The sequence below is a fragment of the Loxodonta africana genome, chromosome 19, assembly GCF_030014295.1.
Source record: "Loxodonta africana isolate mLoxAfr1 chromosome 19, mLoxAfr1.hap2, whole genome shotgun sequence".
Lineage (NCBI taxonomy): Eukaryota > Metazoa > Chordata > Mammalia > Proboscidea > Elephantidae > Loxodonta > Loxodonta africana.
The window spans coordinates 76,339,888-76,360,029 of record NC_087360.1 but is presented as its reverse complement, the minus strand read 5'-3'; the positions used below and the strand labels follow the sequence as shown (position 1 = coordinate 76,360,029).

The 20,142-nt window shown below is 39.1% G+C and overlaps 1 protein-coding gene across 2 annotated transcripts in view; it reads right to left on the bottom strand.

Moving 5' to 3' along the window:
• ZDHHC2 (zinc finger DHHC-type palmitoyltransferase 2) overlaps positions 1–20,142 on the bottom strand; it is a 54,241-nt gene that overhangs the window by 13,075 nt on the left and 21,024 nt on the right. For both annotated transcript variants that reach the window (XM_010592499.3, XM_023551168.2), the window contains exons 2-8: positions 16,182–16,208; positions 14,859–14,953; positions 8,263–8,383; positions 7,020–7,089; positions 6,254–6,286; positions 2,273–2,393; positions 836–968 (exon numbers count right to left, since the gene is read on the bottom strand). In XM_010592499.3, coding sequence (XP_010590801.2) covers positions 836–968; positions 2,273–2,393; positions 6,254–6,286; positions 7,020–7,089; positions 8,263–8,383; positions 14,859–14,953; positions 16,182–16,208 — 600 coding nt within the window. The remainder of the gene's footprint in view (positions 1–835; positions 969–2,272; positions 2,394–6,253; positions 6,287–7,019; positions 7,090–8,262; positions 8,384–14,858; positions 14,954–16,181; positions 16,209–20,142) is intronic.

Genomic DNA, 20,142 nt, shown 5'->3' with positions numbered 1-20,142 from the left:
GGCGCAGTAGTTAAAGCTCTTGGCTGTTAACCAAAAGGTTGGCGGTTTGAACCCACCAGCTGCTCTGGGGCAGAAAGATGTGTCAGTCAGCTTCCATGAAGATTACAGCCTTGGAAACCCTAGGGGACAATTCCACCCTGTCCTATAGGGTTGCTATGAGTCACAGGTATAGTTTCTCAAAAACTCCTACCTAGCTCTTTTCCTGTAGGGCTTTTTAAAAAAAGAAGTGAGGTGAAATTCACATAACATAAAGTTAACCATTTAAAAGGGTTCAGTTCAGCGGTAGTCATACAACTATCACCTGTACCAAGTTACAAACTGTTTTCATCCTTCCAAAAGAAATCCATACCTACTGAGGCAGGCACTCCATATTTCCCGCTATCCCCAGGCCCTGGCAGCCACCGACGAACATTCCCATGTCTCCCACGAGACTGTTTGCCTTTGTTCACCATTGTGTGTACACAATGCTTCATACATAATGGACAGTCAGTACACAGATGGAATGAACAAACTTGTACATCACCAAACCACAACCCACTGAAAAATGTGGGAAATAAGGATGATTCTTACAAAGCAGGACTAACTCATAAAAACCAAACTCACTGCTGTTGAGTTGATTCTGAATCATAGTGACCCTATAGGACAGAGTAGAACTGCCCCATAGGGTTTCCAAGGAGCGGCTGGTGGATTTGAACTGCTGACCTTTTGGTTAGCAGACATAGCTCTTAACCACTGCACCACCAGCGTTTCCACATCAGGACTGGTTGGCATTTAATCATATGGTAACTTCTGGTGAATATTTAAAGTTCTGTGAACTACAAAATTAGATACTCACCTAATGTAGATTTATTTTTGCTGACTAGCCAACAATGATAGCCAAACAGAGAAGACAAGCTGACAGAAAACATAGCTGCAGCAAAGAATAAAAACATAATATGGAACTTGGCTTGCGTATCAGGTAGGCCATTCTACAAAGAAAGGAAGAAAATAAAATATTTTGTCAAAGGGATAAGTATTCTCCCTACTTTTTTGTAAGTAAGTTAGTACGGTTTCGTTTTGCTTAGATACTTTTTTTCTTAAATTTAGATACGGAGACAGATACATGGCTTTATGTTAAAAATTTGGGGAACATATATATATAAATATATATTTATATCTAAATATATTTATTTTAAGCTGATGATGTGTATTTGTGTGTGTATATATACAATATACAAATATATACATATATACACACATACGTATATTTATCCATACACACATACCAGTGTCATGAAATTAAAATAAATGTTTACTGCGATGTAAATATATATCTGGAAAAGGTACTAAAATTTGGGAAATTTATTTTGTTTTGAATAACCAAAACATAGTATGTGTAGAAGTTATAATAGTAAGGGTCAAAATAAAAGGAACTATAAGATACAGTTTTAATTCACTACCTGAACACATTTTGTTAATATGCTACAGATTCACAAATGTTTAGTCTTATTACAATGCCAGAAAATGGAGGCTGATCGGCACAATTTAGCTACTGTTTTCATTGACGTTTTACATTACCACAAACAACAGCGTCAGCTACAAGAACACAACAACAACACATCCACAATAATGCTTCAAGCTATTTTAAATAGTCTGGGACTGAAAACAGCCAGGGAAACGAGGAGCGAGCGGTAAGGCAACGTTCTCTGAGACGTTCACTCGGGATCACTCTGCAAGCTGGATGCTGCAAGTCTCCTTGGATGCTAGGAGCCTGTCCATTCACAGTACTTGCCTAGTGCTTAACGGTGTAGCTGGCACACAGCAGGCACTCAATAAATCTTTGGCATTGAATTTAGTTCAAATCTCACATAAACGGTCCAGCAATTCAGAAAGCCTTACCATAATAAACGAAAGTTTAATATAAAATAATAAGGCAGTTCAAGCAAGGGGCAGATTGTTTTTTTACTATCATTTGGTGTTCACGAGGAGTATTTTTGGATATTCGAAGCACTCAGTTTTAATTTGGTTTTGCCTACATTTAAAATCTATAAGTGCAGAAAACAAATGAGTTGCCTAGAGCCTAATCAATAAATATCTGAGATATTACGAGGAAATGACTTAAAATAATTCTTATACATAAAGAAAACACTTTTTTAAATATTGAAAAAATCTTCTTATACCTTATGTATAAACTAGCTCTAACCTATGCAATCAGTGCCTGAAGCAATTCACCGCTGAAAGTCTATACCACATATTTTTGTTTACCAAAAAAGTCACTAAGGTGATGACTTACTGTCCAAAATTTGATAAAATACTGTAAATCCGTGGCAGCAATAAAAACGCAGTATAGCAGAGAATATGCCAAGAAAAGGAGGAAAAATTTATAATTTGAAAATCCAACACAATTGTTCACCCTGTGAACAAAGCAAAAACAACATTACCAATGAATTTTACGCCTTCACAATAGGTATGCTCAGCAAACTCTCAACCCGAACAGTGTTTGGACTGAAAGCATTTTAAATTTATTTGCATTTCTTTAAGTACAGCTTATATGATTTCTTTACATATAGAAATGAACATTAAAAAAAATCCATTTTGCTAAGGGAATTTCTGTGTCTAGGTCTTTAAAATTTGACATTTAATATTGCTTTAAACCAATAATGAAACTTCTCACTGTATTTCATGCCCAGGTACAAAATACAATAAGCACATGTCTAAAAGCACACAACCTGTGAGAAACCTAACAAAGTCAGGCCGATTACAGGAGTTTACTGTTATCTTTGGATTTGACTTCCAGCTTTGCTTAAGGAACTTAAGATCACTCAAGGTTCCTCAAATAAGATGAAATACCTTCCCAAACTATACCTTACCTGCAGCCGGCATACCACGAAGCAACCAGGGGGTTAAAGTGTATTAAATGGGATGTTGAAAACAAGAACAGGGAGCCACACAGCTAGACTGGTAACGCACCTTTGACACTAAATAATTACATGGCCTTGAGGAAGCAAAATAGCCTATCAAGATTTCATTTTCCTTATCTGTAAAAGAAGCGCTCTGAGAGCCGGCACTATGTTCTATGGTTCCAAATATGGGCATTGATGAATTCTCAGTTCTTACTCTAAAATCTTATTGTTGGAAGGTGGGGGAGGCTAAGAATTCAAACTGTCATATTAATAAACATAAACATAAATACAACTCATTTTATAGCCACACTTCCAATCAAAATTTGCTTTTTTTTCCCCCCATAAAAACAGGGCAATCACTGTATGATCCTGTGTAAACTTACGTGGGAACAGGCAGACATCTCCACTGGCTGAAATAACCCTTCGTTAACTACATAATGAACGTATCACATAATACACACACATGCTGCTTTCCTCTCTTCACACGTCTTTGTTCCGTCTTTGACGCTGGTGAGATCACTTTCTACTAACTTTGCTAATAAACCTAAACATTTTTCTTCCTAGATCTTTTTAATGAAACTCTGTTCACATGAAAAATGTTTACAATTTCTACCAAAAAAAAAAAAAATACCAGAGCCCTGGTGGAGTAGTGGTTAAGAACTCGGCTGCTAACCAAAAGATCAGCAGTTCAAATCCACGAGTCACTCATTGGAAACCCTGTGGGGCAGTTCCACTCGGTCCTATAGGGTCGCTATGAGTCGGAACTGACTCGACAGCACCTAACAGCAACCACTTTAAAAAGTGTCAGATAAAGGGAACAACACTAGAGTCAATAATTTTGGATTGTAAGAGTCTTCTATATGGCAGACAAATTCATAAAGAAGCCAAAAACTATGGGTACACATTGAATGAAAACAGTTACGTTTACAGCTCTAGAGATCCCATGTGAATAGCAAACCAGTCACTGGGATTGCCTTGTATGGTGCCTGTAATAAAATAATGGCAAGAAAAAATATCGGGCATGGTTCTCTATAAGCCAAGTGTAATTGTATTTTGTCTCAAAAGGATAGAGAGTATTCCCTTTGCTCCCTTGTGTCAGTTTCAAGAGGAGAGAGGGGGTAGACAAGACTGGGGTGCTGTTAAGACTTTGGACAACATGGGTGCAGACAACGACTCTTGTGGACTGAGGAAAATTAGAAGGGATACAATGGTATAGGAATGCAAGATGCAGGTTTGGTATTAAATGATAACTAGCATTTTTATAGAAAGTATAATGATTTTGATGATAGATTTTATCTAGTTGAGCTTAATTTGGAAACCTAGTGACACAGTCATAGAATTGACTCGACGACAGTGGGTTTGGTTTTTTTGGTTTAGCGACACAGTGGTTAAGACCTCGGCTGCTAACCAAAAGGTCGGCAGTTCGAATCCACCAGCTGCTCCTTAGAAACCCTATGGGGCAGTTCTACTCTGTCCTATAGGGTTACTATGAGTAGGAATCGACGACTTGACAGCAGTGGGTTTGGTTTTGGTTTTTGGTAGCTTACTTTAACTTCTGTTTGACAGCTATTGCAGCGTGATATAATTTGCCAAGCCAGAGTGAGGAAACATTGGAGAGACTCAGTAACTGAAGACCAAGGATTTTAGCATTGGATACGTATTGCATATGAGAGGAAATATAGTAATAATAATTACTTCAAAAAATAATAATCTCTTCAAAACAGATTTTGGTTAGACATTTTAACAGCCAGCTGCTTGACAGACTCAATTTGAAAAGGAAAAGAACCTGTTCTGAGCCCATGCTTCCTCCCTCTAGAAAAGGAGCGACTTCATGTGGACAAACAAAACACATGCTGGGCCAATATCCCTCCAACACTGTACAGCTCTGGGCTGTTTCAGAGCAGTTGTTTTCTGAGTCCAAAATGGAAAAGGAAGATGGGAAAATTGGAATATTGCGAAGAATATGGCCTGTGAAGTCTAAAAGCCTTGCTATGTGACTCTGGGCCCACTCAAACTTTTACGAGCTTTACTTGCCTCCTCTTTAAAATGGGACAAATAATTTCTATGTCTAGCATTGTTACAAGAATTATAGATTTTACATATATAGACATATAATCTCTAACACATAATAGACAATAAATTGAAGTTAAAACTATTTATTTATGCTAACTAACCTTTGGTAAACATGTCAGAATTAATATAGTTTACTAATACATGGAAATTTTATATTCAAAGGAAAAATGCTTCTATGCTAAAACACCCAATAAAGCAAACACTACAGAATCTCTATTTTCATTGAAATACAAGTGTGAGGTGAGTCCATTGCACCTTGATGGGTAATTTAATCGGTCACCACAGATACGCTGAGATCACGACAGCTGGGAGGCACAGTTTATCTAATCTTTCGTATGCTAAAAGTTGATAGATACTGAACTTCAAAACCACATACAGGACCTGTATAAAAAGCTGCCCTAAAGTCTGGGATCATCCTAAAGGTCCTTTAACAAGTGACTGTTACAGTCACATCGTGGCTGCAAAAAAGAACAAGGACATCCTGTATGTATTGATGTGAAAAATCTCCACACAGACCACGTTCATAATATAGTCACTTGTGAAAAAAAGGGGTAAAGGCATACAGACATATGTACACATACACATAGGCTGATACCTGAAAGAGTACACATGACAGAGAAGAACTACCCTCATTGGATTTTCTTGGCTGCATTCTTTATAGAAGCAGATCGCAAGGTCTTTCTCCCATGGAGCCACTGGGGGGTTCAAGCTGCCAACCCTTCAGTTAGCAGCCAAGCACTTAACCCTTGGGACACCAGAGCTCTTATTAGTTAATTCAGACTTTCAAATATTCCTCTAATTTCATGACTCATAAATACTACAAACCGTGAATGAATTCTAAGAGGAATCTGTTTAAACATATTATCTGTGTATTTCTGTATTTGCTATTCTATTTCTTAACATCAAGCTTTTTAAAAAAATAAATTGTTAAAACTTTAGATAATTATTCATTAGAAACTCCCACTGAGGTACTGTATAATTTATGTATACGTATTTGTGTACACTGCTGGGAAGTGTTTTAGAATCTTATGTTCATATAAGAAAAAATGTTCTGAACAAACATGAGAAATTAACTTTTATGTTAGTAACCAACTGGTTTTAAAATTATTTCATGGGAATTCTCCTGAAGAAAGGCTCTTCTGGACTAATTAAACAAACTTTAGAAATTAAACGTGAACGTACCAGTTAGGCCAGCTATGGCAGTATTTCACTTACAAAAAGAGTTAAACAAATAAGTGATTCAATTTATTAAAACCTGTAAGGTCCAGAATCTTGTTTACATTCGGAGCCATACTCACCATGGACAATGGTGATCCATCTTCAAAATACATCTAGAAAACAAAACAAGATCCAGCACCCCTCAAAATTTTAATCGCATTAGATTTTTAAAAATATATATATATAAAATGTAGTTATTTCAAGATTATAGTGATGAAAATATTGCAAAAATACTCACTTACCTAAAAACTGAGTAATAGCAAAAGTCCTCATCTAAAATAAACACTATGTATAACCAATTCTAATGATGGTATAATAATAGAAACTTACACCTAAAATACACATTTTTAAAAAATTTTATGGTGCTTTGGGTGATAAAATATACATGTTTTAAAAGGCAAATCAAATGACTCATTTTCTACAAACAAGGAAATACAGTAATATACCACTATTTTATGCTAAACACATCATCAGCTTTGCAAAAATTCTAGAAAAAACTTTTCCCTGAATATCGATCCTTAAGCCAAGCAGCACTGTCCCTGTAGTATATTAAATATATACTAACGTCTGACTGTCAGGAAGCCAATTATCTTCATAACAGTGGAAAACAGGAAGAAGTATTTGCTAAATTGAACCAGCCAAGTCAGAAGGGCTAAATACTGTGCGCTTCATGCCAGCATGAGTCTCGGGAACAAGACATAACTGACTGTGGCCCTGAGCCAGGCTCTCATTGATGGGAGTGATTATATGCATCATATTTCCTAAATAAATGTCTGAGAAGCATAAATAAGAAGAAAAGGAGATTGTCCAGACAGCGGTGAGAAAAGCAGTATAAGATTTTCTTACTTGTCACAGACGGAACAGTGATGACAGCGATCCGGTTTTATGAGCTGGCATCTGTCACAGTACCGGATTGCTGGGAACAAAAAGCTCTACTTAGCCTCAGATTTAACACTGGAGTGAATCTACCATTAAAAGGTTTTATCGTCAATCCCAAATAGCATAAAAAACCCCAAGCCCAGTGCTGTTGAGTCGATTCCGACTCATAGCTACCCTATAGGACAGAGTAGAACTGCCCCATAGAGTTTCCAAGGAGCGCCTGGCGGATTTGAACCGCCGACCCCTTGGTTAGCAGCCGTAGCACTTAACCACTACGCCACCAGGGTTTCCCCAAATAGCATACTGAGCTTAAATTTGATAAAAACTAGATATTGGACTCTTTAAATACAAAAGTGGAATGACTTGCCTACAGCCAGAGTTCTCTAGAGATATTTCCCAAGAATAGAGAACCTCTTGGGGAAATTATTCTAAGGCATTCTCAATTGTCAGTGGGCTCACAGAGGTTACAAATATGTCCATTGCCATCAACGTTAACACAGTGTCACCCTTAAGTAAATTATTTCCTGTACCCTGCTAGGATGACTAGGTAAGGAAACAGCCACAGAAACACATTTTAGAAATGTATGAATAAACGCCACTAGTTGCTTATACTGGAAAAAAATCACACATCTTCTCTGAGGTACAAGATTAGAAGTAAGTATTAGAAGAAGTGTTTCCAAAAAAGAATTTTAATTCATGCAACTGAAGCCCTGGTCCATTCTTCCCCAGCACGGGTATCAGAAACAATGATTTCAGTACGTCAGCATCTTACAGGATGCAACCTCTACCAAAACTACAGAAAAAAAAAAAAAGCAACTGCTAACTAGGCAGTCCACTAAACCCACCCAGTAAAACCAAATTACTTGCAACACATAACTACCAATAAAGCCATGTTAGCTAATATTGTTACCCCTGACAAAGGAAACTGTTGGAATAAGCTAGGAACACAACAGGCTCTTTTTGGGCAGTAACCCCTATATGGACCTGCTTTTAATGTTAAAACGAGTTCATCATTCCATTAACCCGTTGCCATTGAGTTGATTCCGACTCCTATTGACCCTACAGGACAGAGTAAAACTGCCCCCTAGGGTTTCCAAGGAGTGCCTGGTGGAGTTGAACTGCCGACCTTTTGGTTAGCAGCCATAGCTCTTAACCACTACACCACCAGGGTTTCAGATCCTGTAGCAAAGGGCTCAGTATCACCGTTTACCTCCAGACATGGTCCTGGTGTAGATGGGAAGGTCTTTGCCTGCTCGCCTGAGAATTTCCTGATGGGCTTCTCCTCTTGGCTCTTTCTCCAGCAGCTCTTTCTCTGCATAGGAGAGATGGAACTGTGGAATGAATTTAAAGTTTAATCAGTATTTGCAAAGAAATATTACATTGGTCTATTCTACTATTCCTAGAAAAAGGCATGTATGAAATACTAGCAGTTTATTTTATATATATTTGTACAGTCACAGTGAGGTAACGGAGTTGGATTCTGGGTAAGCCTCTTAGCCTCACTGATCATTAGTTTATGCATCTAGAAAAGGGAAATAATAACCATACTAAAAATGATAGCCGCATTCCCAGACCTTTTTGAAGCGCAAAAGGACAGGGTATGTAAAAGTGCTTCATAAACTGTAAATTTCTATCCAAATATTAGTTATATTAATAGATAAAATGAACGAAGAAACAAATCTGACCCTAATGGATGAGCTTTTCACTTGGATAATAGTAAGAACAAAAATATAAGTGACTCTATCAAGCAAGTTTCCGCAATTCAGTGAATTTAACCTAGTGATAATCATGACATTACTAGTTACCAGTTTTCCTTCTTAAGCTTCTAATTTGGCCAAAAATTGAAAAAGAAAAACGTTTACTAGAGAAAAATAAAGATTTGTTTGGGTTCCAAGTTGACAATTACAAAGATCAGTCTGCAAAGTCTGTCTGACTCCCACATGGTATTTCCCTCTTATTCACGGTTTCGCTTTCCAGGTTTCAGTTACCCGTGGTCAACTGCGGTCTGAAAGTGACACTTATTTTACTTAATAATGGCCTCAAAGTGCAAGGGAGAGGTCATACTCACATAACGTTTGTTACAGTATATTGTTATGATTGTTCTATTTTATTATCAGCTATTGCTAATTTCTTACTGTTCCTAATTTATAAATTAACCTTTATCATAGGTATGTATGCATAGGAAAAAACACAGTATGTATACGGTTCAGTACTATCCATGGTTTCAGCCATCCACTGGGGGCCTTGGAATGTGTCTCTGTGAGGTAAGATGGGGACACTATAAATGTGTTCCAGATGACGTATACAAAGACATTCACTGCATCACTGCTTGAAATATCAAAAACTAAAAACAACCCAAATGGCCATCAAAACGATAATGGATAAATAAATCAGGGTATGGTATATTCATATAACAGAATAGTATATGGCATTTACAGTGGCGTAGTGGTTAAGAGCTCGGTTGCTAACCAAAAGGTCTGCGGTTTGAATCCACCAGCCTCTCCTTGGGAACCCTATGGGGCAGTTCTACTCTCTCCTATAGGGTCACTATGAGTTATGATCAACTCGACAGCAACGGGTTACATGGCATTTAACAACGAGTGAACTACAACTATGCACAAGAGAAATCATAGCAACATAATGTTGAACCCCAAAATCATCTTACAGAACAAACATAGAATGATTCAATTAATATAAATGTTATCATTTTACTTTTCCATTCCCTCCAAGCACTGTTTCAAACCTTCTCTACTCTCCCAAACCTTACTCAACCCATCTCCCTCATCATTCTTAGCAGATGATCTCACACATAATTTGGAAAATTAGAAGTCACCTCCACTTCCTGCCAAAGTCACAAACATAAGCCTCCATCTTTACCCATAATTTCTTCCGTTCCTTTCTTTCAATCATTTAACAAATATTTATTGAAGTACCTTTTATGGGTCGGACCCTGTTCTAGGCAGTGGAGATGGAGAAGTGAACGAAACTGATAAAGTTCACACCCTTGTAGAGCTTCCATTCTAGTGCTGGTATAAAAATAAATAAATAAAGCCACAGCAAATGAACATGCAGTACGTTACACGGTTATAAGTGCTATGGAGAAAAATAAAGGTAAGGTGCATAAGGAATGCCAGAGGCAGGTGGTTTCCTGTTTTATATGGCGTGGTCACGGGAGGCTGCAATGACAAGACAACGTCTGAGCTGAGACATGAAGAAATTAAGGGATCTGGCCATCCAGTTATCTGTGGGAACTGTATTTCAGGTTTATGGGGAACAGCGGGTTTTGAGCCTCAGAGGTAGGAACATGTTCAGCATGCTGATGGAACAGCAAAGAAGCCAACGTGACAAAATCAGCATTAAAGGGGCGAAAGTGAGTCAGACAGGGAGTCACAGTGGGCCAGGCCGTGTAGAGACTTTTAACGCACAGCAGGGAATTAGGATTTCACTCTGACCGAGCTTGGACATCACTGGACAGTTCTGAGCATACAGATGATATGATCTGTCTGTGTTTTGAAAGGATGAAAATACATAGAAGAGGGCAAGGATAAAAGCAAGGAAACCTGTTAGTAGGCAACTGCAAATATGCAAGTGGAAATGGAAGTGGCCTGCACCAGGGTGGCTGCCAGGGGAGGGGGCATGAGCCTAAGCTGCGGACATACTCTGAGGCGACAGTCCATAGGATTTGCTGAATGACTGCATGCAAGGTGTGCAAGCAAAAGTGTAGTCAAGGATGTCTCCACGGTTTTGGCCTGAACAACTGGAAGATTGGAGTTGCCATTATTGAGATGGGAAAAACTATAGGAACAGGAGGATTGGGGGGGCAGCTAGGGAAATCAGAAGTTTGTTTTCAGAAAGGTTAAATTTGAAATGCCTAAAAAAAAAAAAAAAAACCCATTGCCTTCAAGTTGATTCTGACTCGTAGCAACTATAGGACTGCCCCATAGGATTTCCAAGGAGCGGCTGGTGGGTTTGAAATGCCAACCTTTTTTTTGGTTAGCAGCCGAGCTCTTAACCACTGGGCAACCAGGGCTCTTTGAAATGCCTAATAGATGTTAAATTGGTAGCTGGAAATAAGTTTGGAGTTTAGGAGAGGGGGCCAAGCTAAAAATATTGATTTGAGAGCCGTAGCAATGGGATAATATTAAAGCAGTAAGGCTGGGTGAGATCAACAATGTAGGTAATAGAAGAGGTCCTGAGATGGAGCCCGTGGACAATCCAATGTTTTAGAAGTTCAGGAGCTGATGAGGCGCCAACAGAGGAGACCAAGAAGGAGCTGCCCATATGTATAAAAAAGAATTATCAAGTGAGAAAGGGAATAGGAACATTCTAGAAAGAAAATAATGGCATTGTGTACACAGGAAAGGAGTACAACCAGAACGCTCCTTGGAAGTGAGGATGGCAAGACTTCGTCTCATGTACTTTGGACATGTTATCAGGAATGACATCATGCTTGGTAATGCAGACGGTCAGTGAAAAAGAAGACGACTCTCAACGGGATGGATTGACACCATGGCTGCAACAATGGGCTCAAGGATAGCAATGATTGTGAGAATAAGACCAGGTAGTGTTTCATTCTGTTGTACACAGGGTTGCTATGAGTTGGAACCAACTCAACAACACTCAACAACAACAATAACACAGGAAATTACATGTAGTTAAGAACTACTAGATTATGTAATGGTAAGTCAGAAATTTCGACAAGAATCATTGTTGTCAAACTAGGGAGACTAGCCTGTAACCTGTGGGATATGTGGAGTCTCTGGATAGAAACAAGAAGTAGAGTGAAATTCTTAAATTTATTTTTAGATGAGTCACTCTAGCTTCAGGGTGGAGTATGCATTTGGGGAGAGGGGACTCTACGAAGAGAGAAGCCCTGGTGGCACAGTGGTTAAGAGTTCTGCCGCTAACCAAAAGGTCAGCAGTTTGAATCCACTAGCCGCTCCTTGGAAACCCTATGGGGAAGTTCTACTCTGTCCTATGGGGTTGTTATGAGTCAGAATCGACTGAACAGCAACGGGTTCAGCTGTTTTGTCTAGGAAGAGAATGTAGGCAAGACTGCACACATCAACACCATGTAGGCAACAACTACAATGTCTCACACACGAGAGATCACTTATAGCCTGGCTAAGGGTAATGACGGAAAGAAGCGTTAGATTTAAGAAAGAAAAATTAGAAATGGAAAGATCAGTAGGGTATGGATGCTGGGGGAGGTATGAAGAAAAGAGAGAATTCAAGCATGGCTACCAAGCTTCTGGCTTGAATGATGAGATGGACGGCAGTGCTATTAACTAGTAGTTGCAATAAATGAGTCACAGTTTGGGGAAGGAGAGGATGGCTATCTCAGTTTCCGAATGTGTTGCATTCAAGGTGTCAGGGAATGATCAAGAAGCTACGCCTGTCAGGTAGATGGATACATTTGAAATTCAGTAGAGAATTCAGAGCTAGAAATAGATTTGGGAGTTATCAGCAAAGAGGTTTTAGTTAAACCACAAGAATGGATAAAATCACCAAAGGCAGAATTCAGCATTTTCCTTCAAACCTACAACTGATGCCCGGAGGGAGGTAAGAGAGATGATAGAAAGAGCAAATATGGCTTGAGAGAGCAAAAAGGTGGAGGAAAAGAAAAAGAAGTGGGGAGAAGAAGAAAAAGGCTGAATCTGAAGCATTCTAGGCCAGGCATACCATTAGTTCTGTGCAAATACTTTGTTTTTAATATCCTTCCTCAGATCATATGGCATATTTATTGGCCTTTTTGACCACAGCTGCATTTCAGACGGATGACTACAGAAAACGATCCAATGTGTTGCGGCTAGAGCTGCTTTTTTTTTTGTTAACTTGACCTACTGAAACTACACTGTTATTACTGGTAGCAAAATTTACAGCTATTCAACAAACATATACTGGACTAAGTGCCAAGAATAAAATAATCAGTAAGACACAGTCCTTTGCTTCTATAACAATTAACCAGGATAAGAGACCAGAAACAAAAAGATAACCAGAATGGTCTTTACAAACTGAAAATTTAATCACATCACCCTACTTAAAAAGCTCTCTAGCACAGACTACTAGTTGTCCACCAATATCCATTCTTCCCTTCTTCTATAGTGGGTGACAGAGCCGTCAAGGATGAAAGCTTCCATGCAAGTAGAAGCAGCCATATAACTAAGTTCTAAATATAAGTGGAAACGGCATCAGCAACTTTCAGAAAGTGTCCTTAAAGGGAAAGACATTTACTTCTCCTCTTACCTACTTTCTTTAGCCTGCTGGCTGGAATGTAGTTGTGATGGCTGGAGCTAGAGTAGCTATTTTAGGCTAAAAGGTGACCTTGGGAATGAAGGCTACACATGGCAAAGCAACAAGATAGAAGAAGCCTGAGTACCTGGCAGCTGTGGACTATCTACAGACTTTTCCAATGAATAGAAGATTAGTTAAGCCATTATTCTGTAGTTGTTTCTAGTGCCTGTTAGCCAGCCAACTAACACACACCTTTGTGGATGATGTTAGTTGATGCTGACCCACATCCAACTCATGGTGACCCTGTGTATGCAGAGCAGAACTGCCTCAAAGGGTTTCCAAGGCTGTGACCTTTTGGAAGCAGATTGCCAGGCCTGTCTTCCAAGGCACCTGTGTGTGGGCTCGAACCACCAACCTTTTGGCTAGTAGTCGACCGCTTAACCATTTGTGCCACCCAGGGATGGTGCAATACACCTTTAGTGTGATAATTATCATAGAAGTATATCAACCTTCCAATTCTACCTATTTACATATTTATCTATCCATCCATCCATCTAATCCATCTACTCATCCATCCGTCCGTCCGTCTGTCCGCCCGTCCCCCGCCCACCCGCCTACCCTCCACCCATCTAATCTATCTACTCATCCACCCAACCATCCACTCATCTATCCACCTATCTACTCATCCACCCATCCATCCGTCTATCCATCTAATCTATCTAATTATCCATCCATCCATCCATCCATCCATCCATCCATCCATCCATCCATCCATCCATCCATCCATCCACCCACCCATCTATCCATCTAATCTATCTACTTATCCATCCATCCTTTCATCTATCCATCTATCTATTCCCATCCATCCATCTATACACCTAATCTATCTACTCATCCATCCAACCATCCATTCGTCTATCCATCTATTCATCCATCCATCCATCCATCCATGCATCCATCCATGCATCCATCCATGCATCCATCCATCCATCTACCCACCCACCCATCCATCCATCCAATCTATTCATCCATCTACCCACCCATCTATCCATCTAGTCTATCTACTTACCCATCCATCCATCCACTCATCTATCCATCTATCTATTCATCCATCCATCTATTCATCCATCCACCCATTTATCTAATCTATCTATTCATCCATCCATTCATTCTGACGTCTAACTTTAAAGTAGAAATGGAACCCATAACAGATTTAATTCTAGAAACATAATACTCCTCTGGTACAAAAATACAATTTCCCAAGTGAAAATTTAATTATTTACTAACAGACATATTAATTAAAAAAATAAAATCCAAAGATTACATACAATAAGTTTGCAACATTAATAAACAAAAACCCCATGTGTCACAGAATAAAATTCATCTCCAGAGGGTTTTCTTGGCTATAATCTTTACGGAAGCAGATCGGCAGATTACTTCCACTGGGTAGGCTCGAACTGCCAACCTTTTAGTTAGCAGCCGAGCACAAACTGTTTGTGCTCCCAGGGACCTTCACAACATTAATAAAAATCTTTCCATCTTTAGAACAGCTTTACTGATACTTTAACTTACTTCTTTTGAAGGATTCATTGGTAATGTGAAGATAGTTTTCCAGTATGACCAGACAAACATTGCAAAAAGTAGATGATAAGCAATCAGGCACAAAACTAAAATAAAAGAAACACAATTACCATTGTAATCTGCAAATTATATTCTAAAATCACAGTATTCACAAAAGACCTGCTTGTTCTCAAACAACCAAATTAGCAATTATAATAAATTATAAAAGTTCAGTCACATCATATTGGAATAAGCACAAGTCAACGAATTAAATTTTGTACCTAAAGCTAAGAATTAACAAAAATAATCCCTAGTAATGCATAGTTAGTTCTGTGCCTGGGTATGGAACCCTCCCATCTGACTTAGACAGGTCTACCCACTGGCAAAATGGCTAACAGGGACCTTTACTAAATTGCACAATTAAGTAGTTATACCTGAAACTGTAAACAATAAACTTAGCATTAAACAAACATTAAGACACGCAGGCTCTAAGAACTTTGTTTACTGACAGAGAATGGCAAAAGCGGTTCCTATTTGTGAAGCCATTTGTTGATTTGCTTAAAAAAAAAAAAAAAATTTTTTTTTTTTTTTTTTAGTCAAAGCTAACGGCCCTAATTGATTTGAATGACAACATATTTAAACAGAGACCACCTGGACAAGGACAAATTTCCTCCAGTAGGAGTTCAAGTGTCTTACCTATCACATGGGCCAATTGTTAAAAAGCATTCTGAATTTTTTTTTCCTCAGGTAATGTATATAAACACACTGTGTGTGGTGTTTTAAATCCTGAAGTACTAATACACAAATATAAAATATTAGGTTTGGATAATGTGATCCTGATTATTTAAAACACTAATGTACAACTTAATTCTGTAAGACATAGCTGAATAAAATATGCTAATTTAAAATATAGCTTATTTGGTATTTTAAAATTTTAATAGTAACTTTTGATTTTTCTAAAGAATAATGATACTCATATTCATAGGACCATTAAATAAAACACACACAAAAATGAGCCATCCTTATTGGCACTTAAATCAATATGCGATGGTTTTAGAACCAATGATATTTTCCATGAATTATGTAGGTGGCTCAGGTATGGGGTAATACTCTGAGTTAGAACAGAAGATTGTTGAGATTTCTGGACCTCAAAGCCACAAGAATTTTTGGCACAATTTTGGCCATTTCAGGGGAAGGTTCTATGCCAAATGCCTGCGTTTTATCTCTACATTCTCAAAGAATAATTTATTAATTCCAACCCAATCTAAATTAATCATAGTTTTTCAAGCTATTTCTAACATTTTATATTTACAATAATAATATAACATATTTTACCTTGTTCGCCAATGTCTTCCATGGACACTACAGAAACAGATAGAAAAAAATAGAGAGGTAACAGGTTATATGATGCTTATGGCAAACATAAGGCCTGGCAGAGGCACAGGGCGCTTGAGTAGATTAATGGTCTGGCTCCCCATCCGACCAACATTCTTCAAATGTTTGTCCAACTTTACTCAGAAGAGAGGCTGAGCACCATATGGAGAGCAGTAAATAAGGGAGACGGCACTTCAGCTCTGGCTTCTACTCAGCAAAACAAAACCCTTTAAGCATAGCCCTTGTAGGTCCAACTTCTACATGGATTGGATTGTAGGTTTTCTAACTACCAAACCAAACCTGCGCCGTCCAGTCTGACTCGTAGTGACCCTATAAGGCAGAACAGAACTGCCCCATAGGGTTTCCAAGCAGCGGCTGGTGGATTCGAACTGCTGACCTTTCTGGTTAGCAGCTGTAACTCACCATAGCTCTTAACCACTGCACCACCAGGGCTCCTTCCAACTACACAGCTCAGATAAAAGCAACGTTCTCCAGGACATTCCATTCCAGAGATACTTATTGCCTTTTATAAATCGGCAACCACCCTGCACAGCTCTTTAGAAAGAATCAACTGCAGTGCCCATGGTACATGCTCTTTTCAAATTTCTGAACGTAGGAATTCTTAAGCCCACTGACTCTAACTGCTCCCTACTATACAGTGAGGGGCCAGGCCATGCGTCTGAGAAATGGCCGTCCCTTAGGGGCCATTTTAACTCTCACAAGATAGCAGGTGGATCAGGACAGGGACCATGAGAAGAAAAGGCTGGGCCAAGAAACTGTATTTAGTAATCCTGACAGTTTTCCCACCTCTGTATTGTCTATTTGTTTGGTGTCCCAGTTGGCCTCTGTCTGTAGCAAAGTCTTTCGGAAGTTTTGACATAGTTCAGTTGTACAAAGAGGTTTGACTTTGTGTGTTTTTGTGCCTTTTCAGCTTTTTAAAACCAGTCACTCTTGTGTAGATTTCAACTCATGGCGACTCCATGTGTGTCTGGGTAGAACTGTGTTCCACATGACTTTCAATTGCTGATTTTTTAGAAGTAGATTGCTAGGCCTTTCTTCTGAGGTGCCTCTGGGTGGACTCGAACTTCCAACCATTCAGTTAGCTGCCAAGCACATTAACTGTTTGCACCCCCCAGGGACCCCCAGCTTTTTAAAGGGAGACTGTATTCTTCTGGAATGAAATTTCATTGTCTCAAGAGCTACTAGAATCTGAGGGACTGGAATCAGAGGATAACATGAAAGATTTTTCAGATTACCTAATCCAACCAACCTTTTCTCTAAGTGAGCTATTAGATCTCAGGTGAGGCATTTCTAGGGCCGGCAGGAGCCCACAGCCTTGGAGAGCAGCCCATCCATTAGCGGATTGCTCCAGGAATGTGAAAACCGATCCTTACAGCATGCTGAAATTTGCCTCTTTCTAGCTTCTACCGGTGGTGCCTAGGCTCTCAAACTGTGATGACAAACACAACTTCAAATATATGAATTTACTGTGTCCCTCTTCAATGTACTCTGTTCGCTCAAATAATATAATTTCCAGATTTGTCACCAACCTGGACGTGGCTCCTTTAAGCATCTCCTAGTTGCTCAACACCCTTTAACATTCTGGTCCCCAGAACTGGAGAGGCAGGCCCAGATGACCTCTGACTTACAGCTGGCCTGTTCCACAAATCTGCTTGCACATCGGAGGCTGCAGAGTCAGAGTTCATTTTCTCACAGAACCTCTGAAGTGGTCAGGGAAGATCTTTGAGACACATCTAAAGTGAAGCAAGCCTGTCACTGGTATCTGGTCTCTCAACTCCCTCTCTGCAGTTCTCTCTAGACATGACTTCCTCGTCCTCCAAAATACTCCAAAATGACTACAACTCTTCCGTGGATCAAAACGTCCAGCCCTTGAGTGGAGCTAACATGAGGAAACGGAAAAGCGACTGGACTGGATTTGTGCATTTGTGTAAGAATGACTGTTATTGACCAATCGGAGGCCTAGTGTTTTAAAAAAAAGGTTATTTACTAAGCCATGGCTTTGGCTGTCAGAACTGAAAACAGTGAAACACAATGACCTTTAAAAAGGCGCAGTTAGTGTGAGTTGGTAATCTTTTTACTTGGGTCACGACTATCCTGGCTGAATATGCATTCAAAGGTATTTCATTAAAGCTATTTTTGCCACTCAAAGAGCTTGTGTTTCCCAGACACACTTCAAAATCCACAGATGCTGTTTTTTTTTTTAATGAAACAAGTTTTATATGGATACATGCTTATAGTAAATATTTCAGATAACATTTAACATTTATAGAGTAAAATGTGGACGCTCCAGAGAAGTTGTAGCCAATTACACTAAGTTTATGAGCCTACCCAATTTCCCATAACTACAAAATCAGTTTTAAAAAACTGTGTCAACATAACAGGCAAAAGAAATTATTTTTTTAGTATTCCTTTCCCTAGTCATTAGTGAAACTAAGTTTATTTAGTACCCATTGCCGTCGAGTAGATTCCAACTCACAGCGACCCTGTAGGACAGAGTAGAACTGTCCCATAGGGTTTCCAAGGAGCAGTTGGTGGATTTGAACTGCTGACCTTTTAGTTAGCAGCCAAGCTCTTAACCACTGTGCCACCAGGGATTCTTAGAAAGCATAATGAATGGTATTTCCTCTCTCTTCTGAGTGAGATCATTTCCCTGTTGGTGTACTTATTTTCTACTTGTTGACTCATAAGAGTCTTTCATATATTCTGGACAACAATCTCATATCTGTTATATATGTTGCAAATAAAATTATGTATAAATATTTTCAAATATTTAATGAATACCAGCAAAATTTGATCACTTGTCACTGAGTAAATAACAGTATCAAACATTTTATATTAACTTATTTTATTTATAGATATTATGGTGTTTGTGAAGAACATTGAATAGACCATGGACTGGCAGAAGAGTGAACAAATCTATCTTGGAAGAAGTACAGGCAGGATGCTCCTTATAACAAGGATGTCAAGACTTCGTCTCTCTTACTTTGGACACGTCATCAAGAGGGACCAATTGCTAGAGAAGAACAACATCATACTTAGTAAATCAAACCCATTGTCAACGAGTCAGTTCCAACTCACAGAAACCCTATAGGACAGAGTAGAACTGCCCCGTAGCGTTTCCAAGGCTGCAGCCTTTACAGAAGCAGACTTAACCTGTTTCTCCCAGCAAGCAGCTGGTGGGTTCAAAACTCCATCTTTTTGGTGAGTAGCTGAACACTTAACTGTCACCAGGGAGACCCTCAACAAGATGGACTGACACAGTGGCTGCAACAATGCGCTCAAGCACAACAACAATTGTGAGGCTGGCACAGGACCAGGCATCGTTGCCGTCTGTTGTGCATAGGGTCACTATGAGTCAGAACCGACTGGATGGCACCCAACAACATGGAGGTGGTGGGCTAGGCTCATTTTAAGCTTAGCCACACAGGATATGGTACATCAGCATTGTTAAAACACTAAGGTCCCCTGGGCCGGGACCACACCTTCCGTCTCTCTGCACCTGTACAGAGCATCCTGCTGCTGGTTTCTGAAAGAAATAAACACTAGATTTAGAGGGGAGGCAGACTTCACAGATAAAAATCAAACTAAGAAATAATTTAAATGTTGGTATCTTGTAAGTCGCTTTTTTTATAAAGCTGCGTCATTACAGAAGTTTGTTCAGTATAGACAAAAAAGGTGGTACTCCTTCTAAACACAGAGAGACGATGAGACATAAAAACTTCATTCTTGATGAGGCAGTTAGGGCGTGTGAAATCTCTTAAAAGTGAGAAGATCTATTCAGGATGTGACACTATCTGTTTAACTTGCTGAATAAAAACAACTACTTTTTAAAAAAAGGTCGAAATGCTATATTCACTGCAAAAGAAGTCAGGTGCTATTTACTCTTAGGAACAGTCCTACT